This window comes from Lottia gigantea (genome assembly GCF_000327385.1).
Source record: "Lottia gigantea unplaced genomic scaffold LOTGIsca_30, whole genome shotgun sequence".
Classification (NCBI taxonomy): Eukaryota; Metazoa; Mollusca; class Gastropoda; family Lottiidae; genus Lottia; species Lottia gigantea.
Window position 1 is genome coordinate 318742 of NW_008708987.1, and position 21651 is coordinate 340392.

Consider the following 21651-nt stretch of genomic DNA (forward strand, 5'->3'; position numbering starts at 1 on the left):
TAGGATGTCCTTTTAATTTTAATTTCATTTAAGCGGCCCTCACACCATAGTGATTACCAGTTGTGTACAGTTGCTAGCAAATTAGAATAGCAGTCAAAGTGTCAAACGAAATTCTCATACAACTGAGTTGTTAGTTTCGTTTTGAGACCAAAGCCAGTACGGTTGCAAATAATAAGAATAGCGGTCATAAGTGTTAAAGGGGGACAGTTTGCATTTTCGGGGATTGATTTGGTCTTTATTGTGATTTAATAGTCTTAAGAAGTACTAAAATGCACAAAAATCGTATAATCCCTTCAAATATTCCTCAAACTAGGAATTTCACTGTCTATTACTGTGTATCGTGTTCAGAACTCATGACCACTTTCATTATTTACAACCATACACAACTAGTAATCACTATAGTGTGAGGGCAACTTAAGGTTATAATTATTTTTGTTAAGTTTTAGTCAATTGATTTTTTGAAACGGGCTTCCATAATCCCGATTGTTATTTTTTTTGTATATCACAGTTTGTTTTGTACTTAGTTTGAGAGGAAATCATGCGTCCTGTACTTAGGTTGTTATTTTGTTGTCTTTGAATGATATCTTTCAAATTTTATGTTTTATTGTACGAAATGACTGCGGAAAATTTGATGTAAAAAAGCAAAAAATGACGTGCTATATGAAAATTTTGTATTGTCTTGAGGAATCAAATTATACCTATTAATATTTGGATTTTTAAACAACCACTTATATTATCAAATGGAAATACAGTAAATATATGAGATATTTTTTATCAATGTTAATATGATAATAATGGAAGAAGTACTTTCCTTGGGACACACTCGATCTGGTGTGTACGGTCTGACAGGTTTCCTTCAGGTTGAACTTTTCAGGGGCAACAAAGTCAATTCATGATCTCTATTTATGCTACAATTATACAGAGGTTCTAAAATCAATGAGGCTGGTCATGAAGACACCCCTAGACTACATAACCTAGTATGCTGTCTCTGGTTAACCTTACTTTTATGATAATAATCGTTGTTTTGAGAGTCCATCACCCATAAGTGCTCCCACGGATCATAAATTGCAGAAAAGTAGGATGTAAAACTCCATTCATTTCATTTCACAGATCATAAATGTTAACACAGTTATCTCTCTTGAAAGATGATTGGTGTATAACGTGAAATGAAATGAGCTTTAAGAATTAGAACATTGATTAGAATAGAAACACATGCTGGACATGTATGTAGAATTACCAGTAGTTATTTTGACAGGAGAATTTCTTTATAAGATTGTTAATTCTTAATTTTAGGCTTTGTAATTTTGCGTTATCTGTTTTTGATAAATGAAAATATTGAGTGCCATGGAATGAATTGAACAATCTTGCATTAAATCATGATAAATTCATCCTTACAATGTCAAGCTTTTACATACTGCTTCTAATACCTTGACTTCATTAGCTTTTTTTCTTGTATTATGGATTGCAAGGATTTGATGGAATTGTACACTAGTGAATACATCCAATCAGAGCCCTCGACAGAAAGATTGTTTACATTATGGCTTATTGTTTACAGACTTTCTGTTGTGGTCTCTGATTGGCTGTATTGGGTAGGGTATAATCCAATCAAATCCCTGCAATCGAAAACTTCCATGATGCAAGAAAAGGTTGAATAATAACAGTTCGTAATATTTTTATTATCGTTAATATTCATTATGAAAATGTGATTGATTTGGCTATTTGTCCAATAAATTCATATCATCGTTATTGCAGTCTGTCCATTTGATCAGGCATGTTTAATTCTTGTAAAAAATATATATATTTCGCCAGATGTGTTACTCTATAAAAGTATTAACTGTAGAATTATCATTTAGTATTAAATATATATAAATCAAAACATATATAGAAACAAATAACATATATTCAAAATTTGAATGAAAATCAACCTCGGCTATCGCTTTAATTCATATGTGTGAATTTTCTATATGGATATATATGTGTTCATTTTATATGCAACTCTCTGCTTGCTAGAAAAATATTAGTCTCTGTCATCCAGAGTTCTCCAGTCTTTCATTGAGCTGTGTGTAGACAAAGTGAGACTGGATGATATGCGCTAGGAAATATCAACTGATAAATTAACTTTAGATTAGGAATAAACTAGAGTAACCATGTCATCCTTGAGTTTTGAAAATGTGCTGCTTATACTTTTACTATTTTGAAAAATATCATCAGCTGTTAAAATGTTCGAGTGAGTGTGTTTGTTTGTTTGTGTAAATTGAGTTGACATCTTCAAATTCAAAATAGAATAAAGGTGCGGGCACACAAACTGTCTTGATCGTCGAGTCTTGTCACGAATTTCATAAATCTTCAGTCGGTTGTTTTGCACTATGTCAATAATCACATGCGAATCATGCAATTGTAAGGAAAATGGATCTGATTGGACGATGACGCTTTGTCTTGCATACGATAAAGCAATCAGCGACAAATATCAAACTTATAACTCCTTTTTGCAATAGCAACGCGATAATCTTGTCATGGAAACGCAGGCATATGTGAGATTTTACTCAAGAGTTGAGTTAGCGACAAAAATTGGCGACAAAGGCTGTTTGTGTGCCGGCACCATAATTAAACCATTTCGATTACAATATTTTTGTTATATCTAAATGTTTATTCTTTTCAAAACCAATACATACTATCAAATTAAGATAAGACTACTAACTCTCTTTTTATAGTATTTCATTAGATGACCAAAATATTTATGTAGGACCAAAATTTTTATGTTGTAATATTTATGTTGTAATCTGAACTAACAAATGGTATAGTAGAGCAAAGTTATTTATACACATCCAGTTCTGATTCTAACCATAAACACGACCAGTCTACTATATTCTTGGGTAGGTTAGGTAGTAAACACAATGAAAGTTTAGTCTATATAGTTTCTATTACAAGAAATATTGAAATGCGATCTTCAGACAACTGACCTATTTCAGCCTGCATCTCTACTGAAGTTGTACAAGTAGAGATTGTTAGACAACTGACCTATTTCAGCCTGCATCTCTACTGAAGTTGTACAAGTAGAGATCGTTAGACAACTGACCTATTTCAGCCTGCATCTCTACTGAAATTGTACGAGTAGAGATCGTTAGACAACTGACCTATTTCAGCCTGCATCTCTACTGAAATTGTACGAGTAGAGATCGTTAGACAACTGACCTATTTCAGCCTGCATCTCTACTGAAGTTAGACAAGTAGAACTTATTCTCATGTCTACATTTCGAGACAAGTTCGGAACGTTTGTATTAATCATTATACCTAAGAATAAAATGGACTGGACCCTGAATGTGCATGAATATCTTTGCGTCTGTAGCGTCTGTAGCGTCTGAATTTGGCATGAATGAATTTTTCTTTGTAAATAAGGATATGACTTTCTCAATTTATTTTAGTTTTTTTTTGTATCATTATGAAATCCAATATCGACAATGAAAAATACTGGAGATAATATATCATCCCTAATTCAGAAAATCAACTCTTCCGAAAATATAGAATAATTGAATTATGTTGATTGGAATAATGTGATTTGGAAGAGTTCAATTTTATAAGAAAAGGTGCAAATTAAAGAGTTTGTGTGTTTGGTTGTCTGTAATTAGGGTTATTTGGTTGGAGTTCAAAAGAGGGTGAAAAGAAACACTTCAATAATTGCATGAAGGGTTTAATAAAGGGTGTGAAATATGCACATGAAGAAGAGTTCAATAAAAGATTAAGGGGTGTGCATGTTGTTCCTTGAGGGTTTAGAGGTTATAAAATGCATGTTGAAAGATTACAATTAAGGGTTATGGTGCTAGAATAAGAAAAAAGTTTAATAAGGAGGGTATGTGGTATAGTTTTTGCAGGAATTTAAATAAGTGGAAGAGTGCATTATAGAGTAAGGGGGATACAAAGTGCATGTGCGGGATGGAGAGTCCAACGATATTTCCAGTTTTGTTTATGAATGTACTTAAATTAAATAGCTTTAACATACGATTAAAGTGTGACAGAGATTTAAAGTGCATGTGCATTTAGAGTTCAAGTTAAAGATGGGTTCCCTTATTTTCATTTATGAAAATGAAAATGCTAATACTTATATGAATAGAAAGTAGAGGTGTTCTAATGAAAATTACAAGTAGAATTCCAATGAGTGACCGATCCAGAAAGGTCAAAAAGTCTTTTTTTGTTTATCCAGACTGTACAAACATGGACATTTATGATTGATTAAAACTTTTAATTATATGCAATAAGAATATAATGATGTGAATATGAATACATGATATTTCATTAGAAACACCAATTAATCAAATAGTTTGCTTAATTTGACACTAAAAATAAGGAAACCCATCTTTAATGAACATACTTAAATTACATATATAATTATCCTATTCATATCATGATTTGTTTATATTTCATTGTTTATTATTGTCCATATCAAATTTATTTCCGCTTTTTATTACATCAATACTTTTGTATTTTACATGTATAACTTGTTGTCAAGGGAATTATGTTTACCAGTCTATTGGCAGCGTTGTCAATGGTTACAGACTTTCATATAATCTGTTCAAATAATAGTATTTATTGCATCATAGTTACAGAGCCAATGATTGTTCTATATACAGGCATCTCAGAATTTCTCCATTTAATGGAGCAGAAAAGTAGGATGTAAAACTCCATTCATTTCATATTTAGTGAAATTCCTAAATTTTTCTGGCGAGTTTTTTTATTTTCAAATAAAACCACAAAATTTTAGTTTTAGAGATGTGAAGATATCTATTGAGGAAATGGCTTCCAAAGCATCTTAAAATGGTAAAATCTTCCCTCTGTACCCCACATGAGAGCTTCTGGCCTCCTTGACTCTCAGCTGTTATTTTCCATTTCCTCTTGTATTTTTGTTCCTTACTGAGATCCCTGTATATATTCAACCATATCTGATATTATAATGTCCCAATAAACACTGAAGGTAAGTTAATCACAGAAAGGAAAGTTCATATATAGTAATATAAACTTTCTCTTTAAAATATTAGAAGTAAAAGGAATTATATTAAATAAATGTTCCCTATGTTATAAATGATATATTTTTGAATGTAAATAAATAATAAACTTTACCAATCAAACTGTTTTTAAATAGTACAGTGTACTCTGTGATATCCGACATTCCGCGTAATCCGACAAAATTTTCTGGTCTATCTGTATATCTCTTTAAATACTGTTTAATTGTGCAAAGGTGTTTTTATGAATCATTAGGTTGGGGGCTAGGAGGGGGCCATAGAATTGTCAAGGGTCCATTATAGAAATGCCACTACAGTTGTAAATGCCTGTAGCTAAAACTAAGCATTAATGATGACACTATGGCAAAAATCGCTACTAAAATCGAAGGTATGATACATATCTATGCCATCAGTGTCCCCAATACAAATATGGTGTTCACAAAACCTTCTTAGTAAAGGTGCGGGCGCACGAGAAGTATTAGTAGGAGACACGATAATCTTGCCACAAGCACACGTGAGATTTTACTCAAAATTCAAGTCAGCTTCAAAAATCTCCTTCCAAGACCGCTTGTATGCCCTCACCTTTAGGTGCAGGAGCGCATGTATTACATTTTAAGTGCCCATTGACTTTTCAGTCCTGAGGGAGATAGGGGCCCACCCCCTAAATATGTCTCAAAATCTTTAAAACAACAAACGAGAAAACAAAACAGTTTAGGATAAAAAAGCTAATTTAATTTTATCATGCAGATATTGGAAACAATAAATATATATTTTAGACATAATGTATTAACTAAAACACAATCATCTTTCAATAATAATATCTTTAATATTCTTAACAATTCTTCTCATAATAATAACATAGGCTGTACTCAAATATGTTAATAATGTTGATTGATTGATAATTATATCATTCACGTTATTGAGGGATAAATAGGACTTAAAGATGCAGTATATGATCTCAAATTGATCTCTATCAACAGATAAAATACAATAAATAATTAGATAGTTATCCCTTTAAACTGTTCCTTGCAGTCCCATCGGTAGGGTGGAGTCAGTGAGGGCTGGGCCCCAGCAAGTGAGAATTGAGCCCTAGCAAAACCTTCTTCAGTTAAGCAGAGATTGATTGATTTACAATGTCTTTGTACAAAATCAAAAATATACAGATTTTGATACATTTTTGGCAACTCAAAATTGTCAGAAATGAGCTTTCTGGGCCTTTCAGAGTACAAAATTTGAGCCCAAGCACCAATTCATTCCTGGCGACAGGGCTGGTTCCTTGACTAAGAATTACATATAAAAGTAAACCTATCTTAAAGAGATATCTCTGTTTTTCCCAAACATCTGCAGAAAAGTATGACATAAAAAGATTGTTTCGAAAATACATATTCAGGTCATTGATAACAGACTTCCAGGCTGTGATTAGCCCCAATATGACATCATTATATAAAATAAATCAGTACAGCCCATCTGATATAGGAATGCATCAACTTTTTGTACAATCAATTATATTCTAGATTGTAAAGAGGTTTTCTATACTTTTTATGTGTATCAGGAATATTATCAATTTGCACCATTTAGATTTTCAATCAAATGTCTGTGGTTTTTGTAATTCCACTTAAAGTAAACATTATACGGCAAATGTGAAGTGGCCCAGATACACATAAATGTTTAGAAAACCTTTTTATAATCTTTTTAATATACAATTATATATTCTCGTTGGTTGGTAGATGACAAGTTAACGTCATATATTCTAGAACTTGTTACCATAAATATCGTACCTTGTAATTTGAAGAAATCCGATTGGTTACAATAATACCATAATGACCAATCAGAGGTCTTAAAGAAATATATAGTTGGGAGAATTTTAAGTGACAATATTTATGGCAGCAAGCCCTAGAACTGATGGTTTTCATTCATACTTTATGAAATTGGGAAAAAAATTCTGAAAATTTATGTAATGCTCTGAATAGTAAAATATTTTTTTCAGAATTTTTTGTCAATCGTATAAAAACTATGTGTCAAAATAGGAACAAATATGTAACTTATAGAATATCTTGAGAGCTAATACATTGGAGTATTGTTAGGTTTTAATACTCGACAAAATCAAATCAAAAAATAAATTTGAGCCTCTCTTCCAGTAGTTCAGTCATAAATATGAAAATTAAGAATCAAAATCTATAATTTTATTATTTCTGTACAATAAGAATGAGATTAATTGACGTCAGAAAAAAATAAACATTACTGTTGCAAGAAACACTGAATATGTAACCATGCATGAACAACTTGAGATGGCAAATGTCACTATAGTCCGGCAAAAAAACTTTTCCACATTCAGGTCCAATTCAAACATATAAACACTTGCAGTCCACTTTTTTGGGGGTATAATAAATAGAAATTCAGACTACTATTTTCACTGTTTCTGTCCATTATGACATAAGCCTGGTTTATATGTCAAAAATTTACATAAATGCAAATTTGCTCACATAAGCAAATTACACATGTGCAAAAAATACGTATATAAAAGTCACCATGTAAACAAGGCTTTAATCTACCTATATATAAAGTAGACTGCTTGTGTTTCTGTTTTGAATTAGACTAGAAGGTACTAACATATCTTGGCTCGACTGTAAACAGAAAAATGACTAATATTGTATAAGTTTGGCCATCACATGATATACATACCAATATCATTAACCTCATAGACAATCTCTCCTCTAGATCTTGTTATATCCACTTTTAAAGCTTCATAAATAAGCTGTATAATGCTTGGAATAAGATTTTAAAACTTTTTGATGATAGATGACAAGAATAAATAAATGATAATGAGAAATGATATTAATTAACAGATGAAAGTTTTAATGAGTCAGTCTATGGCCATCAAGAACTTTCATTATCAATATGGGATGATTGAGAATCTGAAAAAAAGAAAAGAAGAAAATTTAAAATAATTTATTGAATTAGATTGTAATAAGGAAATGTTAAGAATAATCTTTCTGAAAAGATGCTAAGTTGACAAATTGAGTGACAGGTGGATGGGCAATTCAAAGCACAATATATTTTTAGACTTAAAATGAATGGAATCCTATGTCCTACTTTTCTGCACCTTGTTTGGCCAAAGAAGAACGGTAACACCACACAGTGTGCAATGAGGGAAAATTTGCTAGTACAGCAACATTAGCCTACCCATTTTCCATTTCCAAATGTCGAGGGATCTTTTATGTACACAGCCTGTAGCACACGGTTCTTCTGTATATCTTTCAAAAACTTTAAAGAAACATTGTTAAGTGAGCTAAGACTGCAACAATAGTTTAATTCAAATAAAACAAACCTCTTTCCTTACGTCTTGCACGTTTTCGTTTTTTATCAATATTAGCTACTTCTGTTTTTAACGTTAAATACATCTGTCTTATTTCTTTCATTTTATCAGTAATAAATACGATCTTCTGTTCACCAAATAAATAATTACTTTGTTCTACAATTAGAGAAAATATTATTACATTAACAATAAAATATTACATTAACGTATTGTAAAGAGGTATTTTATATAATCTGGGGACACTGATAGCAATGATATTCCAATTTTCAGTCAGACTTCTGTGGATCTTGCAATTCTCTAATATTATGACTTAAGTTTCACAAAGGTCCTTAGATATCATTAGCAGCTTTTGCAATCGCGACACAATATGATAAACATTTCTATAATTGTACGAATCACAGACATTCGATGATTATTGAAATGAAGCAAATAAAAAAACCATACACATAAAAAAAGCTCTTTACAACCTCTTTAAGATCATATACTATTTCATTAGCATTTCAATATATATTCATGGTTGGTTGGTAGAAAACGGAATTGACTTACAGTCTAAAAACAAAACCAAGGGACTTGGCCATTTGTAAATGAAGTCAGAGAACAGAAATAATATACAACTTTACCTAAATTGAAGTTAAATTTGGGTGATCTAGGTGGACGAGGACTATCAAAATGTTTATGAGGAGAGCCTGGGGTATGATTAGGACTAGGAAATTTACTGCTGTTTGTATCTTCACTATCACTTCCTGAAAAGGGAAAAAAGAATTAGATAAATATGGCCAAAACTGATATCATTTTGGTATTTATGGATTAATCAGATTATAGAGGGATTCTGTTGTATAGTTATGACACCAGGTAAGTCCACTGATGAATACATACCCTTTATTAGCCAAGTTGGGGAAGTCAAATATATTTTTTTCATTCTAAGAGGTAGTATTCCTTTAATCTGTGAAATTAAAGATGAGATAATTTCAGACTTAAAAGTCAAAAGGAATTCAATAAAACCATGTTATTTAAAGCTTTTAACATAAAATACCATCAATAAGATGTCAAACATAACTCACCGTTGAATTTTGATCTATTTCTTTCAGCTTGCTTATTAGCTTTCGTAGTGCGTCGTTTCTGTTTTTTGGTAGGAGTTTGATCATCGGAATCTCGTTTCCTTTTAATATGAAGAGTATCAATATCGTTACTGTTTTCTGAACTAGGAATCACACTACTACTTTCAGTTCCTTCCAGACCACAATTATTATTCACAGTATTAGGAGATTCACCACCAGAATTTGACATCTGGTCACACAGATTAGAGTTGTCCTCCTTGGATTTCACTTCCTGAACTGTAGAAGCAGAAGGCACTGCTGTAGTTTTCAACTGTTCAGGAATTCTAGGGTTTGGGCTGTCCAATATGGCTGCCACCACACTAGTTTTAGACTCAATTTCAGTCAAAGACTGGGGGATTATAGCACTATCACTGGAAATTTCCAGAACTTTCACTTCTTTAGTGTAACTAGAAACAACTTTCGGCACGTTTAATTCAACCAGCGAGTCACTCTTTTTATCAGAGTCCTCAAATTTAGCAACCTTTACACTTCTGTCAACTGGGCTCACTGAACGCGAACGTATTCTCTTCTCCTTCTTCTCAGAAGCTAAGTCCGTCACTGAAGCACTGTTTATTGCACTGGTCAAAACAGGTGAAGATAACTCCTTTGAAAAGTCACTATCTTTCACTTTTTTAGATTCTTTGGGTTTTGGCGTTTTGTCTTTGTTAGCACTTTTAGGTGTTTTTATGTCTTTTTTCAAGTCAGTTTTAATCAAATCTAGGTTATCCTTATTCAGATCACTAAAAGCCAACTGTTCAGCCGAATCGTTCAAATTCTCTCCAAAGATTTTTTTCTTTATTTTCTTCTTGACTTTCTTTTTCTCCAAATTATCCACCAATTCTTTCGACTCGTAATCCGATAATTTTTCATCTTCTACGGACGGCGTTTTTTCACCAGAATCTCTCTTCTTTTCTTTCTTAGTTTTTGAATCCACGATGTCCTTCTTTAATTTTCCATCCATGGCTTCCTCAAGGGGCGATTCAATAACTTTTTTGGTTAACGAAGACAGGATTGCACTGCTGGTGAACATGGGGTCTGGTTTCGGAGTGACGGGTAAATCAGTTAAAGATTTGTCCAACGGAGGCCTGCCTCGTTTCAGCCCTGGTTTGCCATCTTTGTTGTCTTTCTTGGCACTATCTTTCAGATCTTTTTTCTTAATTTTCTTTTCTCCATCTTCTTTCAATTCACCTTTATTTTCATTTCTCAACATTTCTTCAAATTGATCCAATCTTCGAACTAAATCGCTTTTCTTTTTCTCATTTTCTTCTTTTTCAGTCTCAAGTTTCATTTGGATTTCTTCAACGCGGTCGAGTCTGGACGGATCTGGACAAAGAAAACTATTGACGATATCTTCGAGGTTCTCAATATCAAAATCTGAAGTTGGGTCCTTCTTCACTTTCTTTTCCTCGATTTTAAAATCTTCACCAATTTCTGTATCTTCAAAATCATAAATAGACGCAGCTTTGACTTCTGCTGGTTTAGGTTCCGGGACAACTATGCGGCGAGTTTCCTTGGTTTCCTTCACTTTCTCCTTAATTTCCTTAACTTTTGGTGTCATTTCTTTCGGTTTTTCTTTTTCTTTAAATTTATCTTTCATTTCTTTCATTTTGTCTTTGATTTCTTTCATTTCTTTTAACTCTCTTAGCTTTTCTTTGATATCTTTTGGCTTTTCTTTAATATCTTTCGGCTTTTCCTTTGGTTCCTTTGGCTTCTCTTTCACTTCTTTTGGCTTTTCTTTGACTTCTTTCGGCTTCTCTTTCACTTCTTTTGGCTTTTCTTTGACTTCTTTCGGCTTCTCTTTCACTTCTTTTGGCTTTTCCTTAAGATCTTTTATTGGCTTGTTAGGTGTTTTCTCAACGACTGGTTCTAAAACTGGTTCATTTTCAACTGGTTCAGGGGATTTTGGCCTCTCTTCTGCTTTTTCAGGGGAAATTGGTGGCGGTGGATCTTGTGTTACAGGAGGCAGCTCTTCCAATGGTTTCACGGCCTCTAATTCTGGCGCCTCTTCTTCGATATTGGCTTCCATTTCTGATTCTGCTTCCTCTCTTTCAGGAGTTTTGGACAAGGAACCAGTTTCTGATAAATCTGGGATTTTGTCGTCTGTTTCCATCTCTTCGTCTGTATCAGTGCTTTCATCACTCTCTGTAATATAAAACATGGGAATCAAAAATCTAGGCGATTAATTTTAATTAGCCTTTAACCCAAAAATGCTGGCAAACAAATGCAACTACTGTATAACTGGCTCACAAAATTAGTTGTATTTTGCACTTTAGATATGCCTTTTACCTTAAACTCAAAAACACAAGTATAATGTATCCTCTGGAAACAACTCTATTATCGCATACAAAATAAGTTAAATTTTCAACTACATCTCCATAAAAGACAAAAGGATAATATGTCCACTATAATAACTAAATATATCAATACATCTTCTATTACAAATACTTATCAAAACCTACATCTAGACTGTTGAACCGAATTAATAATCATAACCTACCTCTAGACTGTTGATCAGAATTATCATTAACACCAGTTGATTTCTTTGCTTTACGTTTTTTACCTGTGAAATAAATATTGAAATACAAGTTGTATTACTAACCCATTATAAACCATTATTATTATAATTCTAATCTAAGTAGATAAAGATAATAATTCATTATCATGAATCAATTAATTTCTGTCTCTTGTCTTGAAGGTGTTCTGTTTTAAGTGGTTTGTTTAAGTCAATCTTAAGTCCAGGTCCCTTTTCTCAAAAAATCTTTCGATAAGACTTTTTCATGAAAGTGGAATTCTACACTGAAAAATATCACACTTACGACAAAATTGACCGGAAGATTTTTTGGAAATGGACCCAGATTATTTGAAAGCTAAATCAGGCCCATTCTAAACAAATCTGAATGTTAAAACTTATTACTTATGCTTAGGAAGAAATAGATAAGTTAACTTAGATTTTTTTTGTGAATCGAAGAATTGATTTAAAAATATTGCTGACATTTTACCTGGAGTTAACTCTAGAGCTGTTTTATTATCCAGACTATTCGATCTGGTAGGTCTATTTTTAGCAACGGGGGTAGTTGTAGTAGTGGTAGGTTGGGTTGGCTGGGGTGATCGTGTTGTTGGTATACGGAACTCTGAAGATTTATTAGGGGGTGGGGTCCCTACCCCAGGGCGACCACGTTTCTTCTGTATTTGATTGACCAACTGTTGCTGAAATTAAGAATTTGAAAATGGTTTATTTATGTTTACGTCATTTGGAATCAAGATGTTATAGTCTAAGAAATCATTTTACTATCTAGAATGCTTGTATTCAATGAAATGAATCTTCAGGAGCCTTTTTCTCCAAAACTTAACTAATATAAAATCAAGATTTTAAGAAATACAGTAATCAAAACTGAATTTAAAATCAATTTTTAGTGATTGACCAATCAAATGTCTGGAACACTAAAATCATTTTAAGTTAAGTTTTCGAGAATAAGGACCCAGATTTAGTAATCTAATTTTTAAGTAGACCTATGAAGTATTTTAAGTGACTCACCTTGAGAGAGGTTTTAGGTGACATTTTAGGACCAGGACTAGGTACCATGGATTCTGGTTTTTTAGCATGTTTTTTAGCTGAATCAGGTCTATCTAATATTCCAACTATTCTTTCTCTCTTTATCCACTCATCATATCTAAAATATAATAATAGAACTTCATTAATTACAGTTATCATCCTTATTCAATTTCTGATGCAACATTGTAGCATAATATAATATAAGGCTGAAATTAGAGACCATTTAGAAAGAGCCTGATTCTTAAAAACGTAAATTAGATAAGGGGTTAAGAAATACCTGATTGGATAATAATTATAAATCAGTTTAAGTGATTGACCAATAAGATGACTGGAACATTAAAATCATCGTTAGCAGTTCAGTTTCCAAGAATAAGGCCCCGACTTAAAATCTGGCGGCGTTTTCTGTAAACGATCTTAGAGCTAGGATGTCCTAGGTTCTTATCTTCTAACATTGATTCTAGGACATCCTAACGCTAAGATCGAATATGTGGCCTGATTATAAACAACACTTCTACTAATATGCCAAAGCTATAAAATAAAAATTTGATGAAATAAAACTGACCTATTATTCCAGCCAGCATAATGAACTAAATATGTCTTCTGTCCTCCATCTTTCCCTGCTTCAACAACCTGTAGAATGAAATTAGAAGCAAAATACACAACCATTGGAGAGCCCAATTTTCAGCAAAAATTCATTGGCATCAATATATCACTCGCAACAATTGCTAAAAGAAAATCATCTTGATTATCATGGCTGCTTTCTCACATAGTTCTAGGAACAGAAGGACATAAAATTCCAATTCATTTCTCGCATAATCTTCTAAAACCTCATAGACACTTTTGCAAATTTTCAAAATTCAAAAGAAAAAAAACATGACAAATCAAATTATGCTCACCTTAGCTTCATAAAGTTTGATATTTTTACCACGGCCATATTTAACTCGGACCTTCGTACCCAGTGGTAACTCTTTTTTCTTATCATCATCCTCCATCTTAAAATTCAGTTCCTCTTCATCACTAAAAAAATATTTGGATATATTGAATATTTAAAATTGGAATGTGTACAAAAATAGTTCCCCCTCAGTTCTTACTTGAGACTTATTATCCCCTTTCAATTGATCCATACACTGCTACAAAATACCTCTGCGAAAAACCCAAAATCTAAATACTTACTCTTCAGTTTCATCTTTAACAGAGCTCTTCTCATCTTTACTATTTTTATCTTCTTTCGGTTTGACGTCTGCCTTCTTCTCTTTTAAATCTTTCCTTGTTAATTTTTTATCTTCGGGCTTCTTTTCTTCCTTGTCACTTCCCTTTCCCTTTTTCTTCACTTCCGCCTTCTCTTCCTCTTCCTCTTCTTCGTCTTTTTTACCGTCTTCACCACCTCGTCCAGACTTTCTCCGTGTTACCTGGAATTACCAAGAGCACATTAAGGCATATGCATACAAGAAACAAATACTGGTGATGCTCAAATGGTGAGGTTCTGTCTGTTTCACTGTTTGAATTCTAGGCAATAATCAAATAGTACAGAACCAGATGATGTCACCTTCTACAAATCTTTTCCTTTTTCTGCCATTTTGAATTCTGTCTACACCTACCTTTTCAGCAAAGTGTCCACTTTGAATCCTTTTCCAGTTTATTTTCTTGATCTTTCAGAGTTCTGGCTACGTATTCTCGAAACAATCTTAGGGCTAGGATGTCCTAGAATCAATGATAGAAGATAAAGCAACTAGGACATCCTAGCGCTAAGATCGTTTCGAGAATACGTGGCCAGATTAATAGTGTGAATCCCTAACAAGTAAAATTTACCAATCAAATGACCCTTCTTCCAAGATAATATTTTTATTCTATATTAGCTTTGAACCTACCCTTTTCTTGACTGAATCTTCTTTGTCATCACTGTCATTCTTCTCTTTTTTAGGCGTCACCTTTTCATCTTTCAAACTATTTTTATCATCATCTTTATCGCGTCTGCTCGATCTTTTTTCCTCTTCTTCTACTTTCACTTTCAGCGATTCTCTCTTCTCTTTTTCTTCCTTCTGTTTGTCGCGTCTGGTCACGGAGCGTTTGGTCGTGAGTGTTTCGCTGTCCGAGTCTTCTTTAAACATAGAATCTGTGTCTGATGTATCATCAGATTTAGTTGTTTTAGATCTATCACTACAAGAATCATCAATCTGCAAAAAAAATTATGGTTGAATGATTGGTACCGGTTGAAATGAATTTTAACAAAATCATCGCCATTTTCAGGAGCACTACAGAAGGATGTAAAACTTCATTTCATTTTTATATCCAGTTAGTTAATTTGCGAAAGTGAAAGTTTTGAGAGAATTTCTTCGATAATTTCAAGAAGTAAATTGCTAATCTTTTACTCAAACAGAAACAGCAATCCTTTTTAAAAAAATGTTCGTTTGCATGAAATGACTCTCCGAAAGTAATAACAGTAACAACAGACGTCTGCCAGAAAATAGAAACAATAAATGACCCTAATAAATTGATCAAAAATTTAAAAAAGCAACCAATATATAAAAATACTTTACCTCCTTATCTTCTTTCTTGACTCGGGGTGAAATGGGCGTGTCTTTATCCCGTCCCCTAAACGGTAGGATACTTCTCCCAGAATTATTTCTATGTCTTCCTGGACGACTTAATGTTCCCATGGTGCTGCCTAGTTTACGGTAAAAATCTTCAAATGCATGTAAATACCTGGAAGTGAATAAATATATAACAGCATGAATGAGACGGAGTTGAGTTGAATATCTAAATGATCGTTAAGATCAAAACAGTATTGCGACAGTTACTTGGACAAAGTATTTATGAAACCACAGACATAGCTATTTGAAAGGATATAATCCAGGTCTGTATATAAGGGCAAGCAACCCACTTCAGAAACCCCTTACTTTTAAAACCTCACACTGTATCTTTCAAATGATGAAAGTCGAGCAACCAAAGAAAAAACCATAATTTGAAAATCTATGAGCAGAAGACATCATCAAACTTACTTTTTATAAGCGTTTTTCATCTGACTGGATGCTGAGTTAGAAGATGGTAAACCCATTTTATTATAAACAACTCTCCATTTATCATGATTTGTCACCTGAAAAAAATTTAATTTCAAAATTTATATTTGGGTACTTGGGGCTTATTATCAAATATGAGAAATTCCACGATGATTTAATTGCTGTGCAATACATACATCGTCATTATTTATTATTAATATATTATATTATTAAATATTTCATGCTAAAATGAAAAATAAAAAAACATAATATATACACATAACTGCATTTTATTGCTCCCACTGGGCATGACTAGCCAATACTTTTAAATCAACACCTGAAAATTTTTAATACCTGAGCCTTTTTCTCGAAACCTTAACTTAACACAATTTCAGTCATCTGATTGGTCAATCACTAAAATTGATTTTAAATTAAGTTTTGTAATTCAATCAGATTACAGCATTTCTTAAAATCTGGATTTATCTGAGTTAAGTTTTAGAGAATATGGCCTCTGATGTCACTCAACAACTCGGCATTCCTTGGCATAGAGAATGAAGTTATTTGGAAGAGTACATCTAATAGCAGTATTATCTTACCTTGTTATAACCACCTAGATTCTGAACAATTTTAAACAATCTGTACAGGTTTAAATCATAAACACCAACTGATGGTCCTTTATTAATAGGTGTTCCTAGAAAAAATACATAAACAATTCAAATAAATTATGGGTAAAATCATAATGGCATTAAATCATCATTTCAAAGATTAGAGAAGGTTGTTTTGACTAGTTAAAATGTGCATTGCCTCATACTAAGCTATTTTGATAAAGTGAACCACAGTCCAATCTCTGTTTTAATAAGAGTGCATGGTTTTAACGACAATGGGTAAAGAAAACTATTGAATATGCTAACCTCTATCATCCATAAATTTATAAAGTTGAGCTACAAATCTGTCTTTTTCTTCATTTTGTTCATCATCAGACGACTGAAATAAATTAAATCAGAAATAAACAGAATTCTGTTAGAGTTTGTAAAATTTCAATGTGTGACAACACCCATCAAAAAATGTAAACCACAATAAGGAACTTGGGATTAGATCAAAAGATTTTTTTAACGTTTAATGTGTATCAAGGATTCTGATAAAACTCTTCATAAGTAAAAAGCAAATCTTCAGAAAAATATTTCACAAAAACCAACCTCTTCTTCTTCATTTTCATCATCTGATCCCAATAAATCTTCTCTCTTCCATGATGTAGGTAGGTCATTATTATCAAAATAACTTAACGCCTTCTCCATAGCTACAATTAGATACATTAGACAATTGATAACATGGTAATTGGGGTTAAAGATCAAAACTGAGACTATATTTTATTTGTTTTGAGAAATCTTTAAAGATAAAGTAAAAAGAAACGATGAAAACTTACCACTCTTTAAAGCAGGAATCTCTGACTTGACAGCTGTATCACGATTGAATTCTTTTAATTCTTTCTTTAATACAGAAAAACTGAAACAAAAAACATTCATATTTATAATATTAACAGCTCTTTATAATTCAACTTAACACTGATACAACTAACCTTGCATGAAATTGAGTTTTAAATCCTACTTTTCTGCACCTGTTTGGGCTAATGAGAACAGGCAATACCATGCAGTCCTTCATGAGGAGAATTTTGCCTGGACAGTGACATTCGCCTGCTATCCTTTTCATTTCCTACTGTCAAGGGATCTTTAATGTGCATAGCCTGTAGCACACTCGTTTCAGTTTTAGATTGGTTGAAGTCAACAATAACAACTTATGATGTACCGGTAGTATATTTTCTAGATATACACGAATCAAGTTAGTACTTACTATTTGCTATCTTTAAAAGATCTAACTAGTAAGTGATCTTTAGTACGTAGATCAGTATCATGGGCATCAGGCATTACAATTATCACAGGCACAGAGAGTGGTGTCCCCTTACGTCTTTCAGTATTCTCATACATCATGACTTTCCCCACCAACTCTTGATGTCTGCTCAGTTTATATGTCTGGCGTTTGGGTAAACTTTCATCAGAATCACTCTCTTCTTCTGATTCACTTTCATTTCTGGAATCAAATTCATTTCATTCATTGAAAATTTTTTAAAAAGTCACTCAGGAAGAGGACAATGATGTTTTTTTGGGGAAATTGATCTCCAAATAATGTTTTTCTTTCAAATATGTTAAAGAAAAAGCAAGAACCAAATTCAAACAATAATTTTATGGAAGGATTACAAGTTAGGTTCACCAAGATCCTTACTACCAGCTGGTAATTTGTCAAACCTCTTGGCATTGATCCATTCAACGATCTATACCCTAAAACAGCTATGGTAACTTGGATAACGAGAAAGGATGGCTTATTCAATGACATCGGACTTTTACACACTGGTGAATATTTCTGAGACTTTATGTTGTGCTTGTCAACAAATCTAAACACTACTGATGGAAAGCTTTCTCAAAAAGAAAACGATAGAATTTATCTAGAAAATAAAAAAAATAGAGACTTACCCTTGATTAACAGCTTTTTTATTTTTCTTCTGTAAAACAGGGGTACCAAAATGTTCAGGATGAGACAAGGGTAAATTATCTAATGTCTGAAATGATAACATATACAATTATAAGCTATGATGGCTGTGGATTTCATAGAACGGGTATTTCAGGATTTTTGAAAGTGGAACTTAAGAACGATCTCTGAAATAAGACTCACATGCTTTTCTTGAAAGCATCAGCTGTAATATACTTAGATAAAAGAGGTAAAACGTCAACATTAGGCTAGCTATCTTAAACATTGGCTATGGCTTCAGATAATTTAAGATTTGCCTTCAGAGATATTGAAAGTACTGAAAGCATGTGTGTCGCCTGGGAAACTGAATGTTCTTACATCTGATGGAACTTCTCTTTGGAGTCCACTACTATACAAGATTTACTCCCAATTTTGTAATGCTTTGGACGAGATTTATGATTGACGGAATTGTATTGCTTGAATACATTTTATTAAGATCATTGAGCAATCTCAATTCACCTAGATACAGACTAAGTTATACATGTGTTATTAGACAAACAAGTTGACAAGTAAATAAATTACCTCACTCTCTGTAAAATGTTTATCCCCCTTTAAACACAACTGACTTCTTCTTAAAGTGGCCTCATCACCATCATCAAACACTGTAATAATCAGATACAAGTAAATAACTGTTCTATAGTGTCTTTAAACATATGATATTAAGAAATACCAATATATTATGCCAATTGAAATAAACCAACTTTGTTATATTAGATTATTATAGAAATTTTTTGTGGAGACATAGTTGGAGTACCAATTGAGAATAAAACCTAAAAATATTTGAGGAAATTCTTGTCTACCTTTTCAGGACGAAATGACTAAGTGAGATCTTAACAATTGTAGCGATGAAGCCAAAATATCCAGTTTGTCTTAATCCCAAGTGAAAGCCTATTGACAAATACAACAGTGACTTACCAACAGTATAAGTGCTGGAATCAGTTAATTTATTAATAACACCCTCTACCACCTGACCATTACTAGGCTGTTTCACCTCCACACTATTACCTACTTGTAGCTGACCCTTAACATTATCATCAGTAACAATAATAGAACTATGACACTCCTTTAAAATAACCTGAAAAAACATAAAAATATAACCATATTAAATCACTCTTTAAAATAACCTGAAAAAACATAAAAATATAACCATATTAAATCACACTCTGAAACCAACCTAAAAAATAGCAAACATACAATACCATGCTTTTAAAATAAACTGAAAATGAACGATTACTTCTTGTTCAAGGCAATTCACAAAATATAATTCTTATATCACTATACTAAATTGTACGTCTAGCATTTCTGCTATTGATAGTTGGACTAAATCAATATATACATGCAATGCTATGCAGTGTGTGATAAGGCTAATTTTGACATGAAATTTATTCATTCATTCAACTAATATCAGACATCATAATGTGAAAATACTCAGAACTTACTTTAACTTTAACAGAACGATTAACTTTCTTAACTTTGGCTTCACAAAATGCTCCTTTATATTTAGCACTAACATCTGTACCTACATTAAGGTACGGTGGCTCGTTACCAGCCTACAAAATACAAATATTGAATTATTATATATAAATACTGCACATTCGCAATGAAACTGATAAAATAGCAGATTTAACTGTAACTGTCTTACATTTCTTGATATTTTTGTTACTTAACTATGAAAAAGTTTTTCAAATTACATGTTTTTAATATTTCTTTTGATGTAATTTCTTGAAATATTTAGATGATTTCCTAAATATACAATTAAAATCACAACCAAAGCAATGGATTATCAACACTTAGCACAAAAAAGGGATGGCATTGATTTTAAAAACCTTCAGCTTTACCTTACATGATAATAAAGGAGGGACAAGCATTTTATATCATGGGAAAAAATGTGTAAACGCAGACTTTGATGGTTTCACTTCCAGGCATTTCATAATAAAATTTAACATATTTGAAATTTGACTGTGATTTTAATGAGTTTTTCAAATGAAAATTCAAGTCATCAAAAAAGGACAAACTATTTCCTCCTGTTTTGAAAGGAAATGACTTGTTCCTGTTTGTTTGTGAATATTTGTGGTCAACAAAATTAATTCAGTAAATAATAGAGACAAATTTCGTTAGCCATTATTGTTGTTGGATGAGTACCAAAAGATTATATCACTCCATATGAAGTCAAGACCCAAGGTGGATGATTAATACCTGCGACTACAGTCAGTGTCTGTCTACATAGACCAGAAAATAATGGCAGACACTCAATTTTCCTTCAAAATTATGACTTTTCGTTCTCATGAAACAAGACAACCAAATCAGATCAAGGGTGAATTCTTGTTAAATAATGACCCCAAAACATTTCTCAATCAAATTTTCATAGTTTTGTCAATGTGGATTTCGTTTTCTCTTCGTTATTCGATCATTACATAGCTTCAAATTCGCAGTATCTGAGTGATACAGTTATTCAATAAACTTGAAAGAAAACGTCCCAGCTGATGGCTAGGAAATATTTCAGAGACTAAACAAACGTGTCTGTCCACTTACCATTTTTAATATTGTTCAATCTCGAATCACAATTGATAACTTGACGTGTTCCACCAATATAAAAAGGTTACAGTAAATTTGTGCTGAGTTGAGGAAAGAAACAAGTCAGAAATATCATAACTTGACTATCGGTAGACCACGATGAGAACAACAACTTGACAAGGGATTCCTTCTTTTCCATTGGCTGTTTCGTCGAGCATGCCCCATAATTGCGCCTAGCGCATGCGTGTTGTTTATATTGATTTGTGACCTTGGATATTGCATATCTGATGGAGCAAGTGGGCAAACTTAGTTATTTCCTAAGTTACTGTGCTTTGAATTGATATTTTTGCCTTTTTAGCTGCCCCATGTGTATATTTAGTCGACTTAATTGTTTTTTTTTCAGACAAATTGTTTTGATTTTGTATAAATGTTAATTTAAATTAGCTTTTTAAATCAACATCCGGGTAACTTTCATGTCGGCCTACATTTTCCGTCAGATGGCGTGGGTGGGTTTTATAAATAAAAATACATTGTCACGTGGGCAGTGATTTGACAGGTGAACCTCTCTATTATGGACAGCTGTTTATAGGGGTTTCCCAGT

General features: G+C 32.6%; 1 protein-coding gene across 1 annotated transcript; it reads right to left on the reverse strand.

Annotated features, from left to right (window-relative positions):
- Nucleotides 1-15955: 15955 nt before the first annotated feature.
- LOTGIDRAFT_119273 (hypothetical protein) lies at nt 15956-20080 on the reverse strand (the record flags this gene model as incomplete). The annotated part of the gene is made up of 10 exons (XM_009057447.1): nt 15956-16054; nt 16553-16647; nt 16868-16940; nt 17153-17253; nt 17380-17459; nt 17805-18041; nt 18482-18567; nt 19059-19138; nt 19452-19611; nt 19976-20080. Coding segments are annotated over 10 exons (1116 nt in total), but the record flags the coding sequence as incomplete, so codon positions are not given.
- Nucleotides 20081-21651: the final 1571 nt, after the last annotated feature.